Here is a 20,493-nt window from a genome sequence, read left to right as displayed (position 1 = left end):
AGCAGCTGCTGGTATCGATTCAGTGGTTCTAGAATGTCAAGGTCACATTTCCATAATTTTGAGACTTTCCCTCATACTTGTTGCCTCATGGTCACAAGATGGTGGCTGCAGCTCCACCTACCAGTCTACAATCCAGTAGGAAGAATGGATTGAAGGAGGGAGAAAAGGAAAACTTTCCAGGTATTCCTCTGTAGAATTCTGTTACAACTCATTGGCCAGAACTTTGCAAACTGCCACTCAAACTACAGGGAGTCCAGGAATGGTGAGCATTTTTAGCTAGTCATACTGCCCCTCTCCAAACAAAATAAGGAAATGTTGAGGTAAAAGGAATAGCAGGAGCAAATCATGTTTCTTAGAGGTAAAGTGATACAGTGAAAGTTCAAGATAAAAACAGTAGGCTTTGGGCTGCATCTCACAGAGCCTGTGATGCCAGGCTGGGGCATTTACAGTTAACCTAATAGGCAGTGGGAAACTATTAAATGTTTCTGAACAGGTGTGGCTGGGTAGCTTAGTCGGTTTTATGTCTTACTCTCGATTTTGGCTCAGGTCATGATTCCAGGGTTGTGGGATCAAGTCCTTCACTGGACTTCACACTGCGCATGGATCCTGCTTAAGATTCTTCTCTCCCTCTGCCTGTCCCCACTCCTATGCGTTTGCTTGCATTGCATGTTTGCTCTCTCTCTCTCTCTCACACATTTAAAAAAATAAGGGGCGCCTGGGTGGCTCAGTCGGTTAAGCCTCCGGCTTCGGCTCAGGTCAGATCTCACATTCGTGGGTTCGAGCCCCGCGTCAGGCTCTGTGCTGACAACTAGCTCAGAGCCTGGAGCCTGCTTCCGGTTCTGTGCCTCCCTCTCTCTCTGACCCTCCCCCTCTCATACTCTGTCTCTCTCTGTATCAAAAATAAATAAAACATTAAAAAAAATAAGTTAAAAATGTGTATGAGCAGAGGAATGATGCCATGGTGGTGACCCATCATCACAATTTAATATTCTAAATTAAATTATTTTAAAGATATTTCATAAAGAGTTTAAAACAGATGAATATTTAAATTGTACTATTATGATCATACTCGGATATAAATTAGTCCTGTTAAGACAACTCTGTCAGGTGGGTCACAATTCATTAACAGAGCATTTTTCTGCTTATGTTTTAACTCTGGCACCAGAATGTTGATTCTATAAGGATCACTCAGTCTAGGTATCTATATATATTTTTTTAATTCTATTTTTTAAAAATTTAATGTTTACTCATTTTTGAGAGACAGAGAGAGACAGAACCTGAGCGGAGGAGGGAGAGAGAGCGAGAGGGAGACACAGAATCCAAAGCAGGCTCCAGGCTCTGAGCTGTCAGCACAGAGCCTGACACGGGGCTCAAACTCACAAGCTGTGAATTCATTACCTGAGCCGAAGTTGGACGCTTAACCGACTGGGCCACCCAGAAGCTCCCAAAATCTTGAATTTAGTATTTTCTAAAAGATTTCAGAGTAGGAACACCTGGCTAGCTCAGTTGGTAGGGCACATTACTAAAAATGTTTTCCTTTTCTCCTTAATTAAGAATTAATGCTCCCCATCTAGAGTGACCATATAATTTATTATCTTTATTAAAGAATTATCAGGGTGCCTGGGTAGTTCAGATGGTTGAGCATCTGACTTCAGCTAAGGTCATAATCTCATGGTTCTTAGGTACAAGGCCCACACTGGGCTCACTGCTTTCAGCGCAGAGCGTGTTTCAGATTCTCTGTCCTCTCTCTCTCTCTCTCTCTCTCTCTCTCTCTCTCTCTCTCTCTCTCTCTCTCTCTCTCTCTCTCTCTCCCCTTCCCCCCTCACACACTCTTTCTCAAAAATAAATAAAACATTTTAATAAACGAATTAGTTAGAGAAGTATTAACAGGCCAACACAATGGGAGTAAACCAGGGATTGCCAGTGCAGCTAAGGGAATAGGTCTGGGGCAATCTGAAGGCCCCTCTGGGCTGCCATATAGTTCTTGCCCCAGGGGGCCGTTCTGTGAGAGGATGTCTGTGTGTCTGCTGAGGGTTAAGTAAACTAATCCAGATTTGCTGGTCAACCCCAGGAGTGGCTGCATTTGCTGTGCCTTTCTGCCTTACCCACCAGCCGTGCTCTCTATCACTGGTCTCCCTGGTGGCACATTCTGCCTGTGGGATCAGTGTTCTTTGGCTCAAAGCTGTATTTTCTCTTCATGTTGTGGTCCAGAGGCAGGAGGGGTGAGAGAAACTTTTTATTCTCTTTTTATGGGAAAAGTCATTTCCAGCTTAAATTGGAAGCTAAAAATGGATCTCAAATTTACATAGCACTGTAATCTTTACAGAGTGACACCAATAAAGATCTCCCGGGAAACATTAGCTCAGAATATTCTTGTTGAATCATGTGATGCCCAGGGTTATGCTGTTTTATTTTTTTAATGTACAGATGAACTATTAGGTTATTACACTAAAGTATCTTGTTCCTATATAGAATTTTGTGTTTTATCCTTATATACATGATATATCTTTTTCCCCCACATATCTTTTAGATTATTTCTTCTCTTTGGTTTCCACTGAACTCTACTGGTTCTCTTATAGCCTCTCTGAATTTTTTTAATCTCTCTAAGGGTTTTTTTCTCCTTTTACCCCCCAAAAATGATAATGATAGTTTAGAAAATGTTAACCCTGACTGACGATAGCCAAGACTCCATGAGTACTTACAGTGTGCTAGGAACTCTACAGATTACATATACCAACTCACTGAATTCTAAACAACAACCTCCTATGGTTGTTTTATTATTCCTGTCTTTCAAATGTGAAGCACGGAGAGGTTGAATAACTTACTTAATGTCACAAAGCTAACAAATAATGAAGCCAGGTTTATAATCTGGATGGTATAACTCTAAACGCCTATGTTCCTAACTTCTAACTCATTGTCCCTGATCTCTAGGAGCTTCTCTTAATGACTCCCTCTTGCATTTTCCATCCTACTCAATTCTAGGACCAATTCTAACAGAAGATGTTTAAGAAACCCAATCTTAGTTGTTTTTGCTCATCTAGCATGAGGCCCTGGGTAGCCTAGTGACACCAGCTGAAGTCCTATAGGTCTTCACAGGTAATCTCTGTGACCCAGCAATGTAGGCTTCAACATGTCTTGTCCAATTATGCAACAGTTCCAACAAGTTGAATATCTAAAATATGGTAAATGAAGAGCTGACAGTACGGTACTTGGTGGTGTTTGCCAAGATATGAAAGATGAAAGGGAAGGAAGAATCATTGATTATTCTTAAGAGGGTAAAATTAGTGGTCCATTAATAAGAATCTTAAGTGCTTGTTTACAAAACTTTCTTCCCCGCTACCTACTAGAGTTAGAAAGAGGCAGAAGCAGAAAGTCTGGTAACTCTACCTTGATCATCCCTATTCTACTTCCAGGATACTCTCCTTCCTTGTTTCTGCTGAGATCCTATATACATATTCAGAATTAACATCTCTCTCTCTCTCTCTCTCTCTCTCTCTCTCTCTGTATTTTCTGTTCACCACTTGTTTGTGAAGTTAGCATCTTGGCATTTATGTTCAGTTCTCTAATTTTTGTACATTTTGTACAATAATTTTGTACAATACTATATTAGCTCGATTCGATTGAATCATAAGAGTTCCTTACCCTATGCCATGCTATAAATAGGATACAAATATATATTACCACAACCCCTGCCCTTGAAGAGCTTATATACTCCAGTATGTGTGCTGCTGAAGTGAGCACAGAGCTTATACTCTGTGTAAAGAAAGCTGACATATAAAAAAAATAGTGATTGATTGGTAAAAAAATAGAGTTAGGTATGAAATGTTATGCAAAGTTTTAAATGAATTAAAATTATCATAAAGAATATTATTATTTGCAAAACCTCTCAGTGAGAATCTGCTGTAGGAGAGGCACTGGAGATACAAAAATGAACACACCATTTCTATTTTAAAAAGCTCAATTTAATATTTAAAGGGACTTGTCCAGTCTGTATTATGGAGCAAATTCAGTTGCCTAGATAGAAGTTTCAAAGTGATTAAAGTAGAAAAGATCTCTTTTTAAGAACTTTAACTCAGTTCATTTTATAAGCATGGTAGCTTGCTCTTACTAGGTACTAAGTAAATATTCATTAAATGAATGAACAATAAGAATCATAGGATTTAATGTTAGGAATGAAACCTTAGTAGGTAAGTTTTTTTTAACCCGTTGACATCAACATGATTTGGGTTATCCTAGGGATAGTCAGTAGAATTTAATGGATGAGGCTGTGTTCTCTGACATTCAGCAGTGCACTGGACATTCCCACCCAATAAATAATTGCCACATCCTGCACAACTTTAAAGGTCTGACTAAGTCTACTACCGTATAAATAGGTGTCGCTTTCTTCAGAATTGCTGTATATATTAAGTGCAATTCTTATCAAAATTCCAGCAGAACTTTGTGGAAACTTTTAAGAAAATGCAAAGGACCAAGAAGACAATCTTTACACATAACAAGGCTAAAGTACTTACACTTCCAGGTATCAAGACTTACAGTATTGACACAAGTATAAATCAATAAGCAAATGGAACAGAAAAGACTTCAGAAACAACCAGCACGTATGTGATCCCTTGTTTTATGATGAAAGTAACATTGTAGCACAGAAGGGAAAGGATGGACATCTCAATAAGTAGAACTCGGTTAATGAAAAAAAAAACCCCACTAATATTGACTTCTCTTTCACACCATAAACAAACTTCATTTCCAGATGTATTGCAGTCTACATGTGAAACACAAAACAAAGTTTCAGGAACAAACACAGGAAACTTATCTTCATGAGTAGTGTCTAGAAAGGGCTGTAGGAAACTTCTGGGATGCTGTTACTAGTCTTGATTTTGATCTTACTAAAAAATATATGAGATTTATACACACACGAGTTATAATTGGTACTTTAGAACTTCATACTGAAGGGTTTTTTTCTTTTAAATTTTTTAATGTTTATTATTTTTCAGCAAGAGAGAGAGAGAGACCATGAGTGGGGGAGGGCAAAGAGAGAGGGAGACACAGAACCCAAAGCAGGCTCCAGGCTCTGAGCTGTCAGCACAGAGCCCCATGCAGGGCTCGAACTCAGGAACCGTGAGATCGTGCTCTGAGCGGAAGTCAGTAGCTTAACTGACTGAGCCACCCAGATGCCCCTGAAAAGTTTAAGTAGTTATGCAAAAAGGAACTTTGCTCACCTTATCTATTTTTTTAACCACATATTTTTTATCACATAGTTGAAATGGTTTCAATGCAGTATGCTCTATTCAAGAACACTGAAATGAATTGCAAAATTTTAACAGAAGAGTTGAAACTTAATAGATTTGGATTCAAACTTTAGTAAATTAGCAGAAACATGAAATGCAGGAACTTTAATGATTTTCATTAATACAGTTTATTTTTTAAATATACTATTTCTTTTTTGTATTTTTTTAAATGATTACAACACACTAATACTTTTGTGGCATGAAAATTACTTATTGGAACCGTCTTTTCGAGGGGTTACTATGCAAATACAACTTACTATGGCCTCTCATGATACAGGTTTTTTCTAATCCCACTTCTAGACTCCATCACTCATCAAAGCCCACTTGTGAAAACATATATATAGACTTTATGTTTTAGTAGTCCATAATTTTTCTTGTTCTGTTACCCTAATTCAGTTCAGACTGTTAGCCTCTTTCTCTTATCAATATCAGTAAGTCTGATCTGTTATTATTTATCCTAATGCTAATTTTCATTCTGGATTCTACCTGTACCATGTTTCTGATCTTTCATGTTACTTAGATTTTTTTGGTATGGAATGGCATCTAATCTTAATTATCTTAAATGCACACATATTTATTATAATTAGATGCAAGCATCTATTGCATCAAGACTTCAGTTTAAACATGGATGAGGAAAGGAATCCCCCTCCTCCCAAGAGAGAGCCAGATCATAATGTAATTTACAGAAAGGATGATTTTGGATTCTCTCCCATGGATAATGGGGAGTCATTTAAATATTTTATGCAAGGAATACCAATCAGACTTGTTTTAGAAATATCACTCTGGTGACAGTATGAAGAAATAAATCAAGTGGAGAGCAAGACTGGAACCAGAGAGTCCAGGTAGGAAAGTGTTGTAAGAGTCCAGGTCGTTATCATCATCTTCATAACCCAAACCAAGAAAAGAACTGGGCAGAAATGCAGTTAGATCAACTGGACTCAGTCACTTGGTGAGGGAGGAAAAGTTTAAGATGGCTTGCCAATTTCTGATTTGAGTGACTTGATGAGATAGATGTCTCTCACTAAGACAAGGGCCACAGAAAAAGGTACAGTTTGGGACATGCAGGTGGAAGTAACCTATGGACATTTAGATGTGTGAATTTGTTCAGAGGAGATACAGGGGCTAGAGATACAGATTTGGGAGTCATTGCGATAAAGCTGGTAGTTGAAGTCTGTAGCATAAGAAAGATTAGAAAACATCTTTAGAGTCACAAGAGGGGAATGCAAAAGAATCCTGAAGAGTGGTCTCATGGAAATTAAGGGAGGAGAGAATTTTGAGGAGAGAATAAGGAATAATGCCACAAGCCTTGAGTAATGAACAGGTCAACAGTTGAGTCGTGAATAGAGATGTGCATTGTATTTGGCAATACAAGAATCATGAATGACCACTGATATGGGGGATATGGGGTACGAAACCTTGATTACATGCAGTTGATTAAACACTGAATGGATTTTGCAGGCTTTTTTTCTTTTTAAGTGAATGAGAGATGAAGAAATAGAGACAGCAAGTATGCACTCCATTTCAGGTTCTTGAGTAAGAAAGACAGGAGAAAAAATTAGAGCAAGAGACAGATGCAGGATGAAGAGTTTTTTCAATTTTTTGTTTTTTACACTTGTTCCTTGATTAAAATGTTGCTTTTGTTTGCATTTTCATGAGTTAATGTTAAGCTTTGTATTATTCTATAATTAATCATTCTATAATACTTAGGTTAGTGGCATAAGTTTTAAAGAATCAGGGCTGACCCAAACCAAATTAAGTATAAATACTAAATTGTGTGATTTCCATGAATGCACAGGATTAAGAAATATTTATGACAGAAATATGTAAAATCATGATTGAATAAAAGGAAGAAGTTGACAGCGTGTTGGATAAATGTGAGATATCTTACAAATGATTTTTAAATGAGGCCATCTGTTAAAGCTTGCTGATGCTCTCAGTCTGGAGCAAGAGGTTATTTATGTTTTCACGCAAATCAGGCTTTAACCAAAATACTTTGGAAAAAACAGATGCCTTATAGAAATTCATTATTCCTAAAATAATTACAACCCTCTAAATGTTAACATCTCTTCCTACAAAGAACAGTATTATGCTAATATTGTTTATATATATGAACGTGAAATTTTTGTATCATTGCCGTAGTGCGATGCGATGGTTTCTCCCTACCCCCACCTCAGACCTCCCCCAGGAAATACATGCCTGGAGATACATGCCTGCTTAGCAAGACCAATTTTCTACTTATTTAGCCAAAAATAATTGACCTTTGAAAGTCATAACCCAAGTAGTTGTGTTTGAACTAAAATCTAAAGACAAACCCAATCTTTCAGGCACTCTCTCCCTCCAGTCTCTCGGTCTTTTTTTGACCACCCCCTCCCCCCACCACAGAAAGTCTTACCAGATATATTGAAGTAAACAAAATTTCCTAATAGAATATAGTGATTTTGTCGTGTTTCATTCCTGTTGAAGATGAAGAATTAGTAATATTTTGTTAGAAATTGAAATTCCAGTGTTAATGCTATTTTATGAATATACATATTCACCCCCTTGTAAGGAGTAAACAGTATGTGCAGAAGTGCCTAGAGACAGACATTATGAGTGTCCCTAACTTCTACATTCATGTTAGATTAATTTAAATATACATAAAAAGATATTGAATTTATGAGGGATGGAGGGAAAAAAACTGAAGAGACTTCTTATTTGCAGCTCTTACTATTACTGGGAGAGCAAGAAATTAGATACAGAATAATACATTGGGTTCCTTTAATTTATGGTATTTCATTAACATTGTCCCTGAGTAAAATGCTGAACCAAATTCCTAAGGCATATGAAGACCTTGATCAGGGTTCACCTCAGTACTATGAGAAGGTTTTGAGCATAGATTCTTTAGAACACTAATACAAGTATTATTAATTGGTGCCTTCTTGACCTCTGAGAATGCTTTTAGCTTCAATAGGTTCTTACTCACATGAAAATAGCAGCTTCCCCATTTATATTTCATGTCTTATTTCTCCTTCTTAACTGCTCTTTGGGTGGAAACGTATGTCAGACTAGAGGATGGAAGAAAAAGGGGAGAATTACACATGCGAAAGCCCCTGCCAAGCTCCTTGCTCACGATAAGCAGTCCACACACTCTAACGTCACATCTCATGTTCTGTGTCCTCTATAAAGTAGCGTGTCATAGTGATCTAGAGTGAGGCTTTGCAGTCCAATGGCCTGAATTTGAGAACTGGACCCAGCACTTGTAGGTTGGAACCTGTGTAACAGAGATAACAGCACCTTCTGCACAGCATAGTTGTGAGGATTAGAGAAGTTAATATATTCCAAAGGCTTGGTTGGCACCAAGACTTATATTGTGGTGGTGGTTTCTTTCACAAAGAAGCATTGCTCTGCTCATGGAAACCAGAGGTGTTTGTTAGGAAGCAGAAATTCTGGCCTCTACAATCCTTTATATGCCAAGGGAATAGTGGCAGCCCTTGTGAGATGGCAGCAAAATATTGCTCTTCTCATAAAGGAAGGAAAAGACAATCCGTGAGCTTTCACAAGCATTATCTCATTTAGTCCTCAGAACAATTTTTGCAAAACGGATGAGCCACGTTTTATGTGTGAGAGACCTGAAGCCTGCACAGATCAAATGGCTACTGCGTGACAAAGTCGAGAGTTAGAGGCTAAAATGCTGACATGTGAGTTATAGTTGTTTTCCTCCCTTTCTAGATGAGCAAATTAAGAGACCTCGGCCGTCTAGTTCACCTGCCTCTTCTCCCTTCAAGAGACAGCACGTATGGTGGACACTCAGATGATGCCCGCTTGTTGACCAGATACCTCTTTTTCCTAAAAGGAAAATACACCTTTTGCATTTTTAATATTGTAGTGGTATATTTTTACTAAAAATATACTTACATGACTGCAGAAAAGTAAACTAGAACTTCATATATCAGACAGTTATCCCACTTCTACCTATTCTCTTCTCCTAAGTAGGTTACAAAGTATGAATGAAGGAGAAAGCATAATTCTAGTAGCTTCCTATCCTCATTTTATTTGGATCTTTTTATTTCTTTAAACAAAATGGCCCACGAGGGGAGCCTGGTTAAGTGTCTGACTCTGGATTTCGGCTCGGGTCCTGATCTCACGGTTCGTGAGTTTGAGCCTCATATGGGCCCTGCAATGACAATGTGGGACCTACTTGGGATTCTCTCTCTCTTTCAAAATAAATAAAGTTAAGAAAAGAAAGTGGCCCTGGAATTCTTGCTTTTGGCCAAAAACAGCAAAATTCTTCTCTGGTAATAACTTTGTTTGAAAATAGGAACCCCGAGGCACCTGGAGGGCCTAGTCAGGTCATGATCTTGCAGTTCGTAAGTTTGAGCCTCAAGTCGGGCTCTGTGCTGACAGCTCAGAGCCTGGAGCCTGCTTTGGATGCTGTGTCTCCCTCTCTATATACCCCTCCCCCACTCACACTCTGTCTCTCTCTCTCAAAAATGAATAAACTTCAAAATAAAATAAAACTAAAATTAAAATAGGAAAACCATATGAACAATAATTATTTTCCACCTAAGATGATATCAAGTTAATAATGTTTGCATGTATAAGGCCCTTGAATTATAAGGGACTTTAGAGAAAGAATCCAATTTCAAAATGAAATTACCTTTAATGTGTCTTTTTCTAGCTGACAGACACAACTTTGAGAACACTATTGCTGTTTTGCTCCCTAAATCATATTCTTGCATTTAAACCCTTTCATGCTTATCTTGCTGATGCGAATCACCATTCCATCCTTCCTTGTAGCCATATTTACGTCTCTATTCACTGTGCTTTTAGGTATCTATTCATCACCTGCGTTTCTATGTTTATGTTGCTTTCCTCATAGCACAGAGCAGAAAACTCTCTCACTGTCTAGTTGTATAATATAGTTACGTAACCTTGGGAAAGTTACCTGACCTCACTGTCCCCACCTTTTAATCCTTATGATGTGTCAGCCACTGTGCCCTTTGCTCTATTTCATTTATTGTCATGTAAATGAAGAGGAGAAGCCAAAAAGCTTAAGTAACTTTACGGATGTTACATGACCTGTAAGTAGCAAAGCCAAAAGTCAAATACACTTTGGTTTCAAATATACCTTTGCTGTGAACTACTCAAGCAGACTACCTCCTCCGACACACTGCCTCTGGAGCGTTAACTTAGTAGACGTTTTTCATACGACTCACCCTCCATACACACCACTGTGGTGCCCCCAGAGCACTGCTCTTACAGCTGAGAATATATAATATCCCAGTTAATGTCTGTCATCGTTTTTGTCTACCCTAGCACACCTGAGGAATATGACACACTTGCCCTAGTGGCTTAACAGGGCTTCTCAAAAGATGAGTTTCCGGTCTGGGTGATAAAGAGCAAGAATAGCTTGAAGGATCTCCTCTCTCTGATGAGATCTAAATATGTATAAAGATACAACAATCCAGAGTGTCTGCAAGACACCACCCTAATCTGCACAACTTTCAAGTTAGGTCTCTTATCATTATTTTACTGATTAAGGTACTGCGATGCAGAGATGCTACATACTTTGCCTGGCTTATTGCTCAATTTTTTGCAGAGATGAACCACGTACTCAGTACTGGCCTGGTAAACTGGAAGGGCTCCTGGTCAAAAATTTCAGGGCATAAATTACTACTTCTGTCCCCATTCAAGTGTCAGTTTCCTCACAGTCTTCTAAACAAATACCCTGTTGACTTCTAGTTCTTTGCACCAATAGACACTTAAGAAGTTTTACTTCTAGGCTGTCCTACTTGAAACAATTAAACCTGTTGTCAAGAATGTACAGTGTAGTACTTAAGAGTGCAGACTCTGGAGTCCACCAGACAGTCCTCTCCCACCACTTACAAGTCATGTTAATGTAGGCAAGGGTGTTCACCTTTTTCCTTGAATGTAAAATTGGGTATTAGCACCATGAGGTTAAACCGGAAAAATGCTATGAAGTACATGGTACACGTAGTAAATATTAGTCACATAGTAAATATTAGTCTTTACTAGTAGTAGTTACTGAGCAGGTTACCTCGTTATTGGAAACGTTTTTAATGTAATTTTGCGACCCTTTTCTCAACCTTTTCAGGCAGACACTTTGAAAATTATTTTAATCCTTTCACATAGCAGAATACCATTTCGTACCTCCCTAAATTTCCTACCTTAAGACTGAGGAAGTTTTAACATTAAAGAGCAACTGCATTTCAAGTAGTTTAACAAAGCAACTTAGTACAGATCATTTAAATGACACCGTCACGGTACCTTCATTTTCATTGATCACTTTTTCAGAACACCTTTTTTGTTATGTACCTTATGAATTTAAAACCGTCCTGACTAAAGATGAATTTCTTAATATGTACAGTATGTTTTCTGAGCCTGTTAATTCTTTAAGGAAATTAAGGGAAAAATAATGAAGACATGTTATACAGGTACTTAATTTTTTTTAATCTGTGGTAGTACTATGGTAATTAATGCTTATTTTATGCAAACTAGAATATATCTGTTAACGGACACATTACTGTCAAGAAAATATTACTTGTCTTAATTATCAGTAATGAAGCAGGGATAAGCTGCTCACTTAGATATAATATATCTAATGACCTTTTCAGTTAGAGGTTGTAATGAAAGGTATCAGTTTCACAAATTATGCTTCATTCAGCTTCTGGCCTTTGTGTAGATTAATGTTTTGTGGATGAGTTTTAAAGTCAGGCATAAATTGTGTTTGGTGTTTAAAATTGATTTAATGTCTTGTTTTTAGTACATCATTTTCTCATTTATAAAGACTCAGTTTTATCATGGAGCTTAAAAAGATAGTTCATAGTAAATTTAGGACTACTTTGCTAACTGCCAGTGTTCTTTTGGCCCTACCAAATAAAACAGTACATATATTACAGTCATTTAAGCAAAAGACAAGTTTCCTTGTTATTTCTGAATTTAGGACAATAAGCACAATGTTTGCAATGACAGTCTTGAACTATGAATATAAATATTTATAATATTATTTTTCCTAATTAGATTTCCTGAGATAACACAAAGCTGATTATGGTGATAGAATTTATGATATCTCTTAATCAGCCTCTTACTGAATAATAAATATCTTATCTCAGGGTATTGAAACATCATTCAAGAACTCAAAGCTTTAGGCTTGTGTTCAGACCAGTTGGAGAATTGTCCCCATGTTTTATGTAATTAAGTAAGAATTTAAATTTTGGAGGGTGATGCAATGAGGCAATGAAACAAAAAGTTTTTTTCCAGATTTTTAGGCTCTAGAACCCTTTCTTTCTGTGAAATCTTATCAGAAGCCCAGTAAAGAAATCTGACAAAATTGGAGCTGCTCTCTTGAGTGGAAGGATATTGCTGTGGTAACTTGAAGGAATGCAGGACTCTCAAAGAGCAGAGTTTCGATGCTATGATCCTGATGGTTCTATTAGTAACAGAGCCCAAATACTAGAGCCAGAAAGAAGTGTACAGACCTTCTTTTTCAACCCCCTCATTCTAACAGTGAGGCACCTATAATTTACAGATACAGACTAACCATTGACCAATACAGTTCCTGTGGTCAATACAATGCTATGATCTAAAATCTAAAAAAATTACAGGGGCGCCTGGGTGGCTCAGTCCATCAAGCATCCGACTTCAGCTCAGGTCATGATCTCACGGTTTGTGAGTTCGAGCCCCGTATCATGCTCTGTGCTGCCAGCTCAGAGTGTGGAACTTGTCTTTGAATTCTGTGTCTCCCTCTCTCTCTGACCCTCTCCCACTCATGCTGTCTCTCTCTCGAAAATAAAATAAAAAACATTTAAAAAAGATAAGGGGAAAAACCCTGAACTTAAAAAAATAAATAAAAATAAAAATAAAAAAATTATAGTACTTATAGTGATATAATCTTTTCCTTACTCTCTGTTGCCCTACTACCATAATAATGAATTTTGAAAACTTTATTTAAAGAACAGTTTTTAAATTGACCTAATCTTTGGATTTGAAAAAAAAAGTAAGCCATAGATTTCCATTTCAAAATGTTTTACCTGTCCCTAAACCCTGACATGTTATTTGCTTCTTGCTCCATTGCTCTTTCTGGGGTGGAGTGATGGGTGCTAGCTCTCCACTCTGGCTTTGCCAAGGAGCAGGAGCCAGATCGGGTCAGCACAACAGGAATTTTCCTGTGCGACACTTAAATTCTCTCAGTTCCTCAAAAGTGTATGTACACAGGATGTTGCCTCAAACTGGAATTGTCCATTTAACAGCTCCTCCACCCCTTATCACTGTCTTCTCAACCAGCTTAACTGGTATTTATATTTCAAGCTGTGGTTTATTTTTTTTGCATATAAGTTATAGTCAGATTGGCTTATGTACAACACCCAGTGCTCATCCCCACAAGTGCCCTCATCAATGCTCAACAGTCTTGTGGTTTGCCTCCCTCCTTCTCTGTTTGTATCTATATTTTTCCCCTTCCCTTCCCCCCATGTACTTCTGTCCAGTTTCTCAGGATTTACATATGAGTGGAAACATATGATATCTGTCCTTCTCTGACTGACTTATTTCACTCAGCATAATACCTTCCAGTTCCATCCACATTGCTGCAAATGGCATGATTTCATTCTTTCTCATTGCCAAGTAGTATTCCATATATAAACCACATCTTCTTTATCCATTCATCAGTTGATGGATATTTAGCCTCTTTCCATAATTTGGCTATTGTTGAAAGTGCTCCTATAAACATTGGGGTACAGGTGGCCCTATGCATCAGCTCTCCCGTATCCCTTGGGTAAATTTCTAGTAGTGCTATTGCTGGGTCATAGGGTAGCTCTATTTTTAATTTTTTGAGGAACCTCCACACTGTTTTCTAGAGAGGCTGCACCAGTTTGCATTCCCACCAGCAGTGCAAGAAGATTCCCTCAAGCTGTGGTTTAAATGTCACTACGTCCTCTGGGCCTTCTCTGATGTATCCACACCAAGTCTGGATTGGATACCACTCATTTGTGCTCTCACAGTGCCCTGTACTTTCTCTATCATAGCAGTTATCACTCTGCTTCTACATGCTCACCTCCATAAATACGGAGACCACAGATGTCTTGTTCATCATTGAATCTCTAAAGCCTAACGGAGTTTCTGACAGGTGGCTAGGGCCCGAAATCTATTAGGGAGGGAAGAGAGAGACAAAGACCCCCATCACCTGAAAGGATGTAACATGTTGAATGGATTAAGTCTTAAAAACTGATTTCTAGTTGAGGAACAGCTGCTGACTTCCTATGTGACCTTGGAAGTTATCTTCCAAGTTATAAGTTCTTGTTTCTCCTTCCAGTTTTTGTTTTCTTCCTGCAGAGGTGAGTTTTTTCTGTATCAGCGGTTTCTTTTCAGTTTCTGAAGTATATTGGAGGAGGAAGTCGTGTTTCCCTTGAGACATCAGATTAAGGAGGCTTCTCTTGGAAAATAATTTCTTAAAAATCACCTTAGTTTTTTCCCAGGTCCCAAGAAATTGAATAATGAACCACCTTCTTCATTTGCAAATAAGCCTATAGACTTTTAATGATGTTCACATTCTTTAAATGAAGTATTTGTAGTTATTCTTGAGTACTTTAGGATTTTATTTCTTTGTTTTAGCCTTGAGAATGGTACTTAAACAACTCATAATGTAACCCATGTACTAGGTAGCCATGACGGAATTATTGTCTACAGTGAAAAATGTCTAAACTTGTTTCAGTCAAAATTGAGGAACTTAAATGCAACTAATCAGTGTCTCATTAAAAGCAGTACCACTCTTCCAGTTATTATTGATATTATGTTTGTACTGGCAAGAGCAGTTGATGCAGTGACTAGGGTCCAAGCCACAGGAAGAGAGGACTGAGAATGGTCCCACTCTTTTTTTCTTTTTGTTTTTTTCCCCAGAAAATTCAGAAAGATAAAGTTAATTTTAAGAAAAAGACCCATTGAATTTCAGTATGATTCTACTACACATTAGAGAAAATAAAATTCTTAAGGACTTTTGGGGGGAAATAATGCATGAATGTCGCCAGAACAACAATTTATATTTAACAGAACTAAATGGTCACATTCTCAAGTAAAGTCCGCCCTGGCATTTGAACAGCTGTTATATCTAAATCAGATTTGAACACTGTTGTTTAACCTTCCCAGCTGTAGCGGGGGTGTTTTGTTAGTCTAGTTCAGTATAAAATATGCATAGTATACTTAAATTTGAAACTTTAAACACACATTTGTATTAAAATGATAAATTTTAGTCATATAAGCCTATTTTAGATAAACCCATTATCTTTGTGTGAGTTATTTATTTTTCTCAACTATATTGTATGTTTGAGCCTATTTTAAGCAATTAAAATAGCCTTTTAAACTCTTTCCATGTAATTTATGAGGGGTTTTTTTGTTTTTTACTTTTGTGTTAGGAATGAACAAAAAATGTATACATTTCTATACATATACTTATAATTGCATTGGTGTATTCATAGAAAAATCTGAATTATACTCTTTCCTATATTTCTTCCTACCTCATTCTCTGACCCTAACAGAATTTTCTTTACTAACACAATCATGGAAATAGAATGAGGATGAAGTGGTTGCTGTAGGAAGGCAAAATAAAGGACCAGTACTTCTTGATCTTACAGGACTGAGGCTAAAAGAGAATAAGATCAAAATGCATTCAACCATGTAACAGATGAACTTGTGAATAAAATTATTTCATTAAGGCCTGCTACACTAGAAAATGCTGCTTGATATTTGAAAGAGGTAACTTTGGAATAAACACAAATGTTCATGAGTATACACCACAGGTGCATGTACACATACATACAGATACATGTAGAAATAGGTGTATATGTATGTGTATGTATGTCTGTCTCTTTATGTCTTGTATACACAGATATATTACCTAACTTTGCCCTCTAGAAAGCTTAGAAACAATAACAACCGAAGGAACACCCCCAAATACCCACTAAATATTTCCCTCACTAATTTAAAAAAAAAGTAGAGGGGAGGGGATACCTCTAGGCAAAATAGCTATTCCTATTCCTAGGGCGGGAGCACAGATAATATAACATGAGACTAGAATTTGTGCCAAAAAGTAGGGAGGTACTCAAAGAATGATGGGGACATGAGAAAAGACACAGGAGCCACTTTGAAGAGGACCCTTCTAGGCAAATCTGGGAAATTTGAACTTCAAAGTAAATAATAGAAGATAACCCACCAAGTAAAATGGAAATCCATGAGTCCATACTCCTAAAGATAGACACAGAGACAGACAGATATGTGAAAAGAGAAACCTCTTCTATATAGTAGAATACCAGGTAATAAACATCAAAGGAATGATGAAATAGAAAATGACCATTTGACAACCATTGTTGTGTTCAATTCAGATGGGAGTTGTCGATGGGGGTGGGGGTTGTCTGGTGGGTTTGATGAGGAACAGGATACTAACAGAATCTGAGAATACTTCTCTTAAAAACTACTAATCAGTTACAAAGGGAAGAATGGTGACCTGACTTTGAAAAACCTGATGAACAATATGGCAGGTGACCGTCACAAGTGGATTGACATCACATGTGGCACATTACCTGGATGTAAGCACTAGAAAAGCAGAGTATCATATTAGCAGTTTCCCTGCCCGAAAAGTATCATCAGAAGGAAATATCAGATAGACCTCGGCTTATGTTTAGCCTACAGAATCAAAGTCCTGTATTCTTGAGAAACTGTCAACATGAAAGGCAAGGAGAGACTGAGAATATGAGAAGAGAACGGATGTCCTAATAGTGCTGGGGCAGTTGACAAAAGTGTGAATGGGCTCTGCAGATTGACAGTAGTGTTGTATAAATGTTGATTTCCTGACTTGAAGGGTTGTATGGGGATTATGTAAGAGACTATCCTTGCTTTGGGAAATGGACCCTGGAATATTTAGGGATGATAGGAATCATGCCGCTTGTTCTTAAATTGTTCATAAAAAGGCTAATTATGGGTATATAGACATGTTTGGAGAAGTATGCCTATATTTAAACAAAAATAATTTAAAGGAAGATGAAACAAGTGTTGTAAAGAGTTGAAAGTTGGGGAATCGACACATGAGGAATATGAGAATTTTTTTCTATTCTTGCATACTTTTCTACATTTGAAAATATTTCAATAAATTATTCTAAAGTGTCTATTTAAAAGGTAATATAATCAATATCTCATAATCAAATGCATTAATATTTCTGCAGTAAAATGAGTACTCACACAAGGCAGATTAATAAAAACTATAAATAGCTTTATGCTAATTCAGGCCAGGTTTTGCCACCAAATGAGTTAAGGTATTCATAGTATTTTAGATTTGTGAATTAAAAATTATGGATCTGTCTAAGGTATCTGAGGCCTACATAAATAAGTTTTGCTGTGTCACACAGAAAGTAAAGGACCACATCCAGAACCAGAGGCTCCTGACTCCCAGTCAGGTAGTCCCTGCATGACAGATCAGTGAAGCAAGACAGGGACATTTGTGTTCCAATTCTGACCTTTGGGTATTCATTTAGGAAAGTGTCAGATTCACAAAGTGCCCCTTAGAGCTATTTCATTAATTTCACCTAGAGCGCATGTCCTGCGTTGCCATTTTCAAATCCGTCCCAAAGAAGTATAGAAAAGCTTCTTCTTTCTTCTCCCCTATTCCCAATAGGGTGATATAAATGTAGGGGGTGAGTAGATATTTTTCCTCTCCTCTCTGCCTCTCATGCCCATCCCAGCTATTTTACCCTGTTAGATTTCCTTCTTCTCCACAGAATTACAGTATAGACTTGGGCTTCAATCACTGCATTTTCTGATTCTGATTTACCAACCACCTGAATAATACCTAATGTGTTGTAGTTTCAGGTACACATCATACTAATTAATTATTTTTATACATTATGAAACGATCCCTACAATAAGTCTAGTTACCATCTGTCACCATACAAAGCTATTACAATATGATTAACTATATTCCCTATGCCGTACGTTACATCTCCATGACTAATGTGCTTTTAAAGTTTTAAATAGCCATTGGGGTGCCCGACAGCCCAGTCAGCTGAGCCTCTGACTTCCACTGAGGTCATGATCTTACAGTGAGTTCAAATGGGCTTGCTGCTCTCAGTGCAGAACCCGCTTTGGATACTCTGTGCCTCTCTCTCACTTGCCCTCTATCAAAAATAAATAAACATTTAAAGTTTTAAATAGCCATTGACTCAAACTGTTAACATTTTTTAAAAATTGAAAAAGGTCTTCCCGGGATCCTGTATCTCCCCATACTGTTTTGGATACTTAACACTTGTACTCAAGCATTTCTTTTCCTCTTCTTAATGTCCTTGTCTTACCAGGAAAAGAAAATATTTTTGGGTGTTTTCAGTCATATAGCCAATGTGGATAAGTCTATTTTGAGGATTGAGTGTTATTATTTAAAATATCATAATTGCTTAAGTGGGTGTTCAATAAGCTTATTTTTTTAAGTTTATTTATTATTCTGAGAGAGAGAGAGAGAGAGAGAGAGAATGAGCCGGGGAGGAGCAGAGAGAGGGGGCGAAAGAGTCCCAAGCAGGCTCCATACCATCAGTGCAGAACCTGATGCAGGGCTTGAACCCACAAACCATTAGATCATGATCTGAGCTAAGATCAAGAATCAGACACTTAACTGGCTTAACTGACAGAACCACCCAGGTGCCCCTCAGTAGATTTCTTATATCTCTTCATATTTTTATTATTTAAAACCTTTTAAAAGATTTTACGGAAATGACCAAGAGTTGTTACAATTCTGCTACTTACACATCTCCATAATTAAAATAAGGTTGTTTGTGAGTAAAATTATGCCATTGGCTTAATTAACGTCTAATGTCCTTTGACTTATCTTTGGACACACATATTCAATCTCCTATTTTAATTTTGTGTCTAAAACTATGTCCTCAACATAATTTTTTAAATAGTGTTTCTGGACTTCTGAAATTGCATTTTTCTACTTATTCCTGTAGCTGAATAGCCAGGTCAGTTATTTCTTTTCCTGTGCTTTGAGTTTACTAATTAAATAGCTATATAGATTTAAGATTTTTGTACATTCTGAATATGCACATTTTTTATCTATTTTTCTAAATGCATCCTTGATAATTCTTATCATACGTATCTTTAGTTTTTCTATATTATGCCCTAAGACTAAAAAGCAACTGTTAGCACAGTAGGGAGCATATAACATAGTGATGCATTTGTTATATTCTGTCTGTCCTTCTAAATCTACTTTATTTAGGGGCACCTGGGTGGCTCAGTCAGTTAAGCCTCCGGCTCCGGCTCAGGTCAGATCTCACATTTGTGGGTTCGAGCCCCGCGTCAGGCTCTGTGCTGACAGATAGCTCAGAGCCTGGAGCCTGCTTCCAGTTCTGTGTCTCCTTCTCTCTCTGCCCCTCCCCGCTCATGCTCTGTCTCTCTCTGTATCAAAAATAAATAAAACATTAAAAATTTAAAAAAAAATAAATCTACTTTATTTAGCAAATAAAATTATGATTGCATTTGCCAAGTAAACTTTAACTCCCTCTAATTGTATAACAGGTACCTAGGGTTATAATATACATGTTAAGACAGAAGGGCTTTGAGCACTAACATTCTGAAAGTTAAATTAAATAATTAGGCTTGAGTTGAATATATATATACAAAAAGAGGAATGGCAACTTATTGTTTAATGTGCAGAGTTTCAGTTAGGATGATGAGAAAGTCTGGAGATGGGCAGTAATAATTATTGTACAACAATAGGAATGTACGTAATGACCCTGAAGTGTACATTTTAAAATGGTTAAATGAGGGGCATCTGGATGGTTGGTTAAGTGCCCAACTCTTGATTTTGGTTCAGGTCATGGTCTCACCGTTGGTGAGACTGAGCCCCATGTCAAGCTGTCAGCACGGAGCCTGTTTGGGATTCTCTCTACCCTCTTTCCCTGCCCCTCCCCACCTCAAAATAAATAAATAAACAAACTTTAAAACATGGATTTAACCATTTATCATTTAAGATAAATTTTATGTTATGTATATTTTATCACTATACATAGTTAAAATTTCATTCATAGTTTTCATCTGTAGGTATTTCTTCCTTGTCATGGACATTTGCTTCAATCATAACATCTGCTATTTACTCATTTAATATATGCCACTTAAAAAAATTTTTTTTTGAATGTGTATTTATTTTTGAGACAGAGAGAGACCGAGCATAAGTGGGAGA

At 37.4% G+C, this 20,493-nt stretch overlaps 1 protein-coding gene across 2 annotated transcripts in view; it reads left to right on the top strand.

The window, feature by feature from the left end:
* The window catches only part of ELP4 (elongator acetyltransferase complex subunit 4), a 238,494-nt gene that overhangs the window by 148,970 nt on the left and 69,031 nt on the right, over positions 1–20,493 (top strand). Inside the window, exon 10 of one of the 2 annotated variants that reach the window (XM_029914791.1) lies at positions 8,994–9,371. The exons of the other annotated variant lie outside the window; for it this stretch is intronic. Within the exon in view, the coding sequence (XP_029770651.1) occupies positions 8,994–9,167 (174 nt within the window). The 3' untranslated portion in view covers positions 9,168–9,371. Of the gene's footprint in view, positions 1–8,993; positions 9,372–20,493 lie in introns of those variants that run through there. 2 annotated transcript variants of the gene reach the window in all.

This window comes from Suricata suricatta, chromosome 11, assembly GCF_006229205.1.
Source record: "Suricata suricatta isolate VVHF042 chromosome 11, meerkat_22Aug2017_6uvM2_HiC, whole genome shotgun sequence".
NCBI lineage: Eukaryota > Metazoa > Chordata > Mammalia > Carnivora > Herpestidae > Suricata > Suricata suricatta.
Note: the sequence above shows the minus strand (reverse complement) of the source record. Positions and strands in the feature narration are given on the sequence as shown.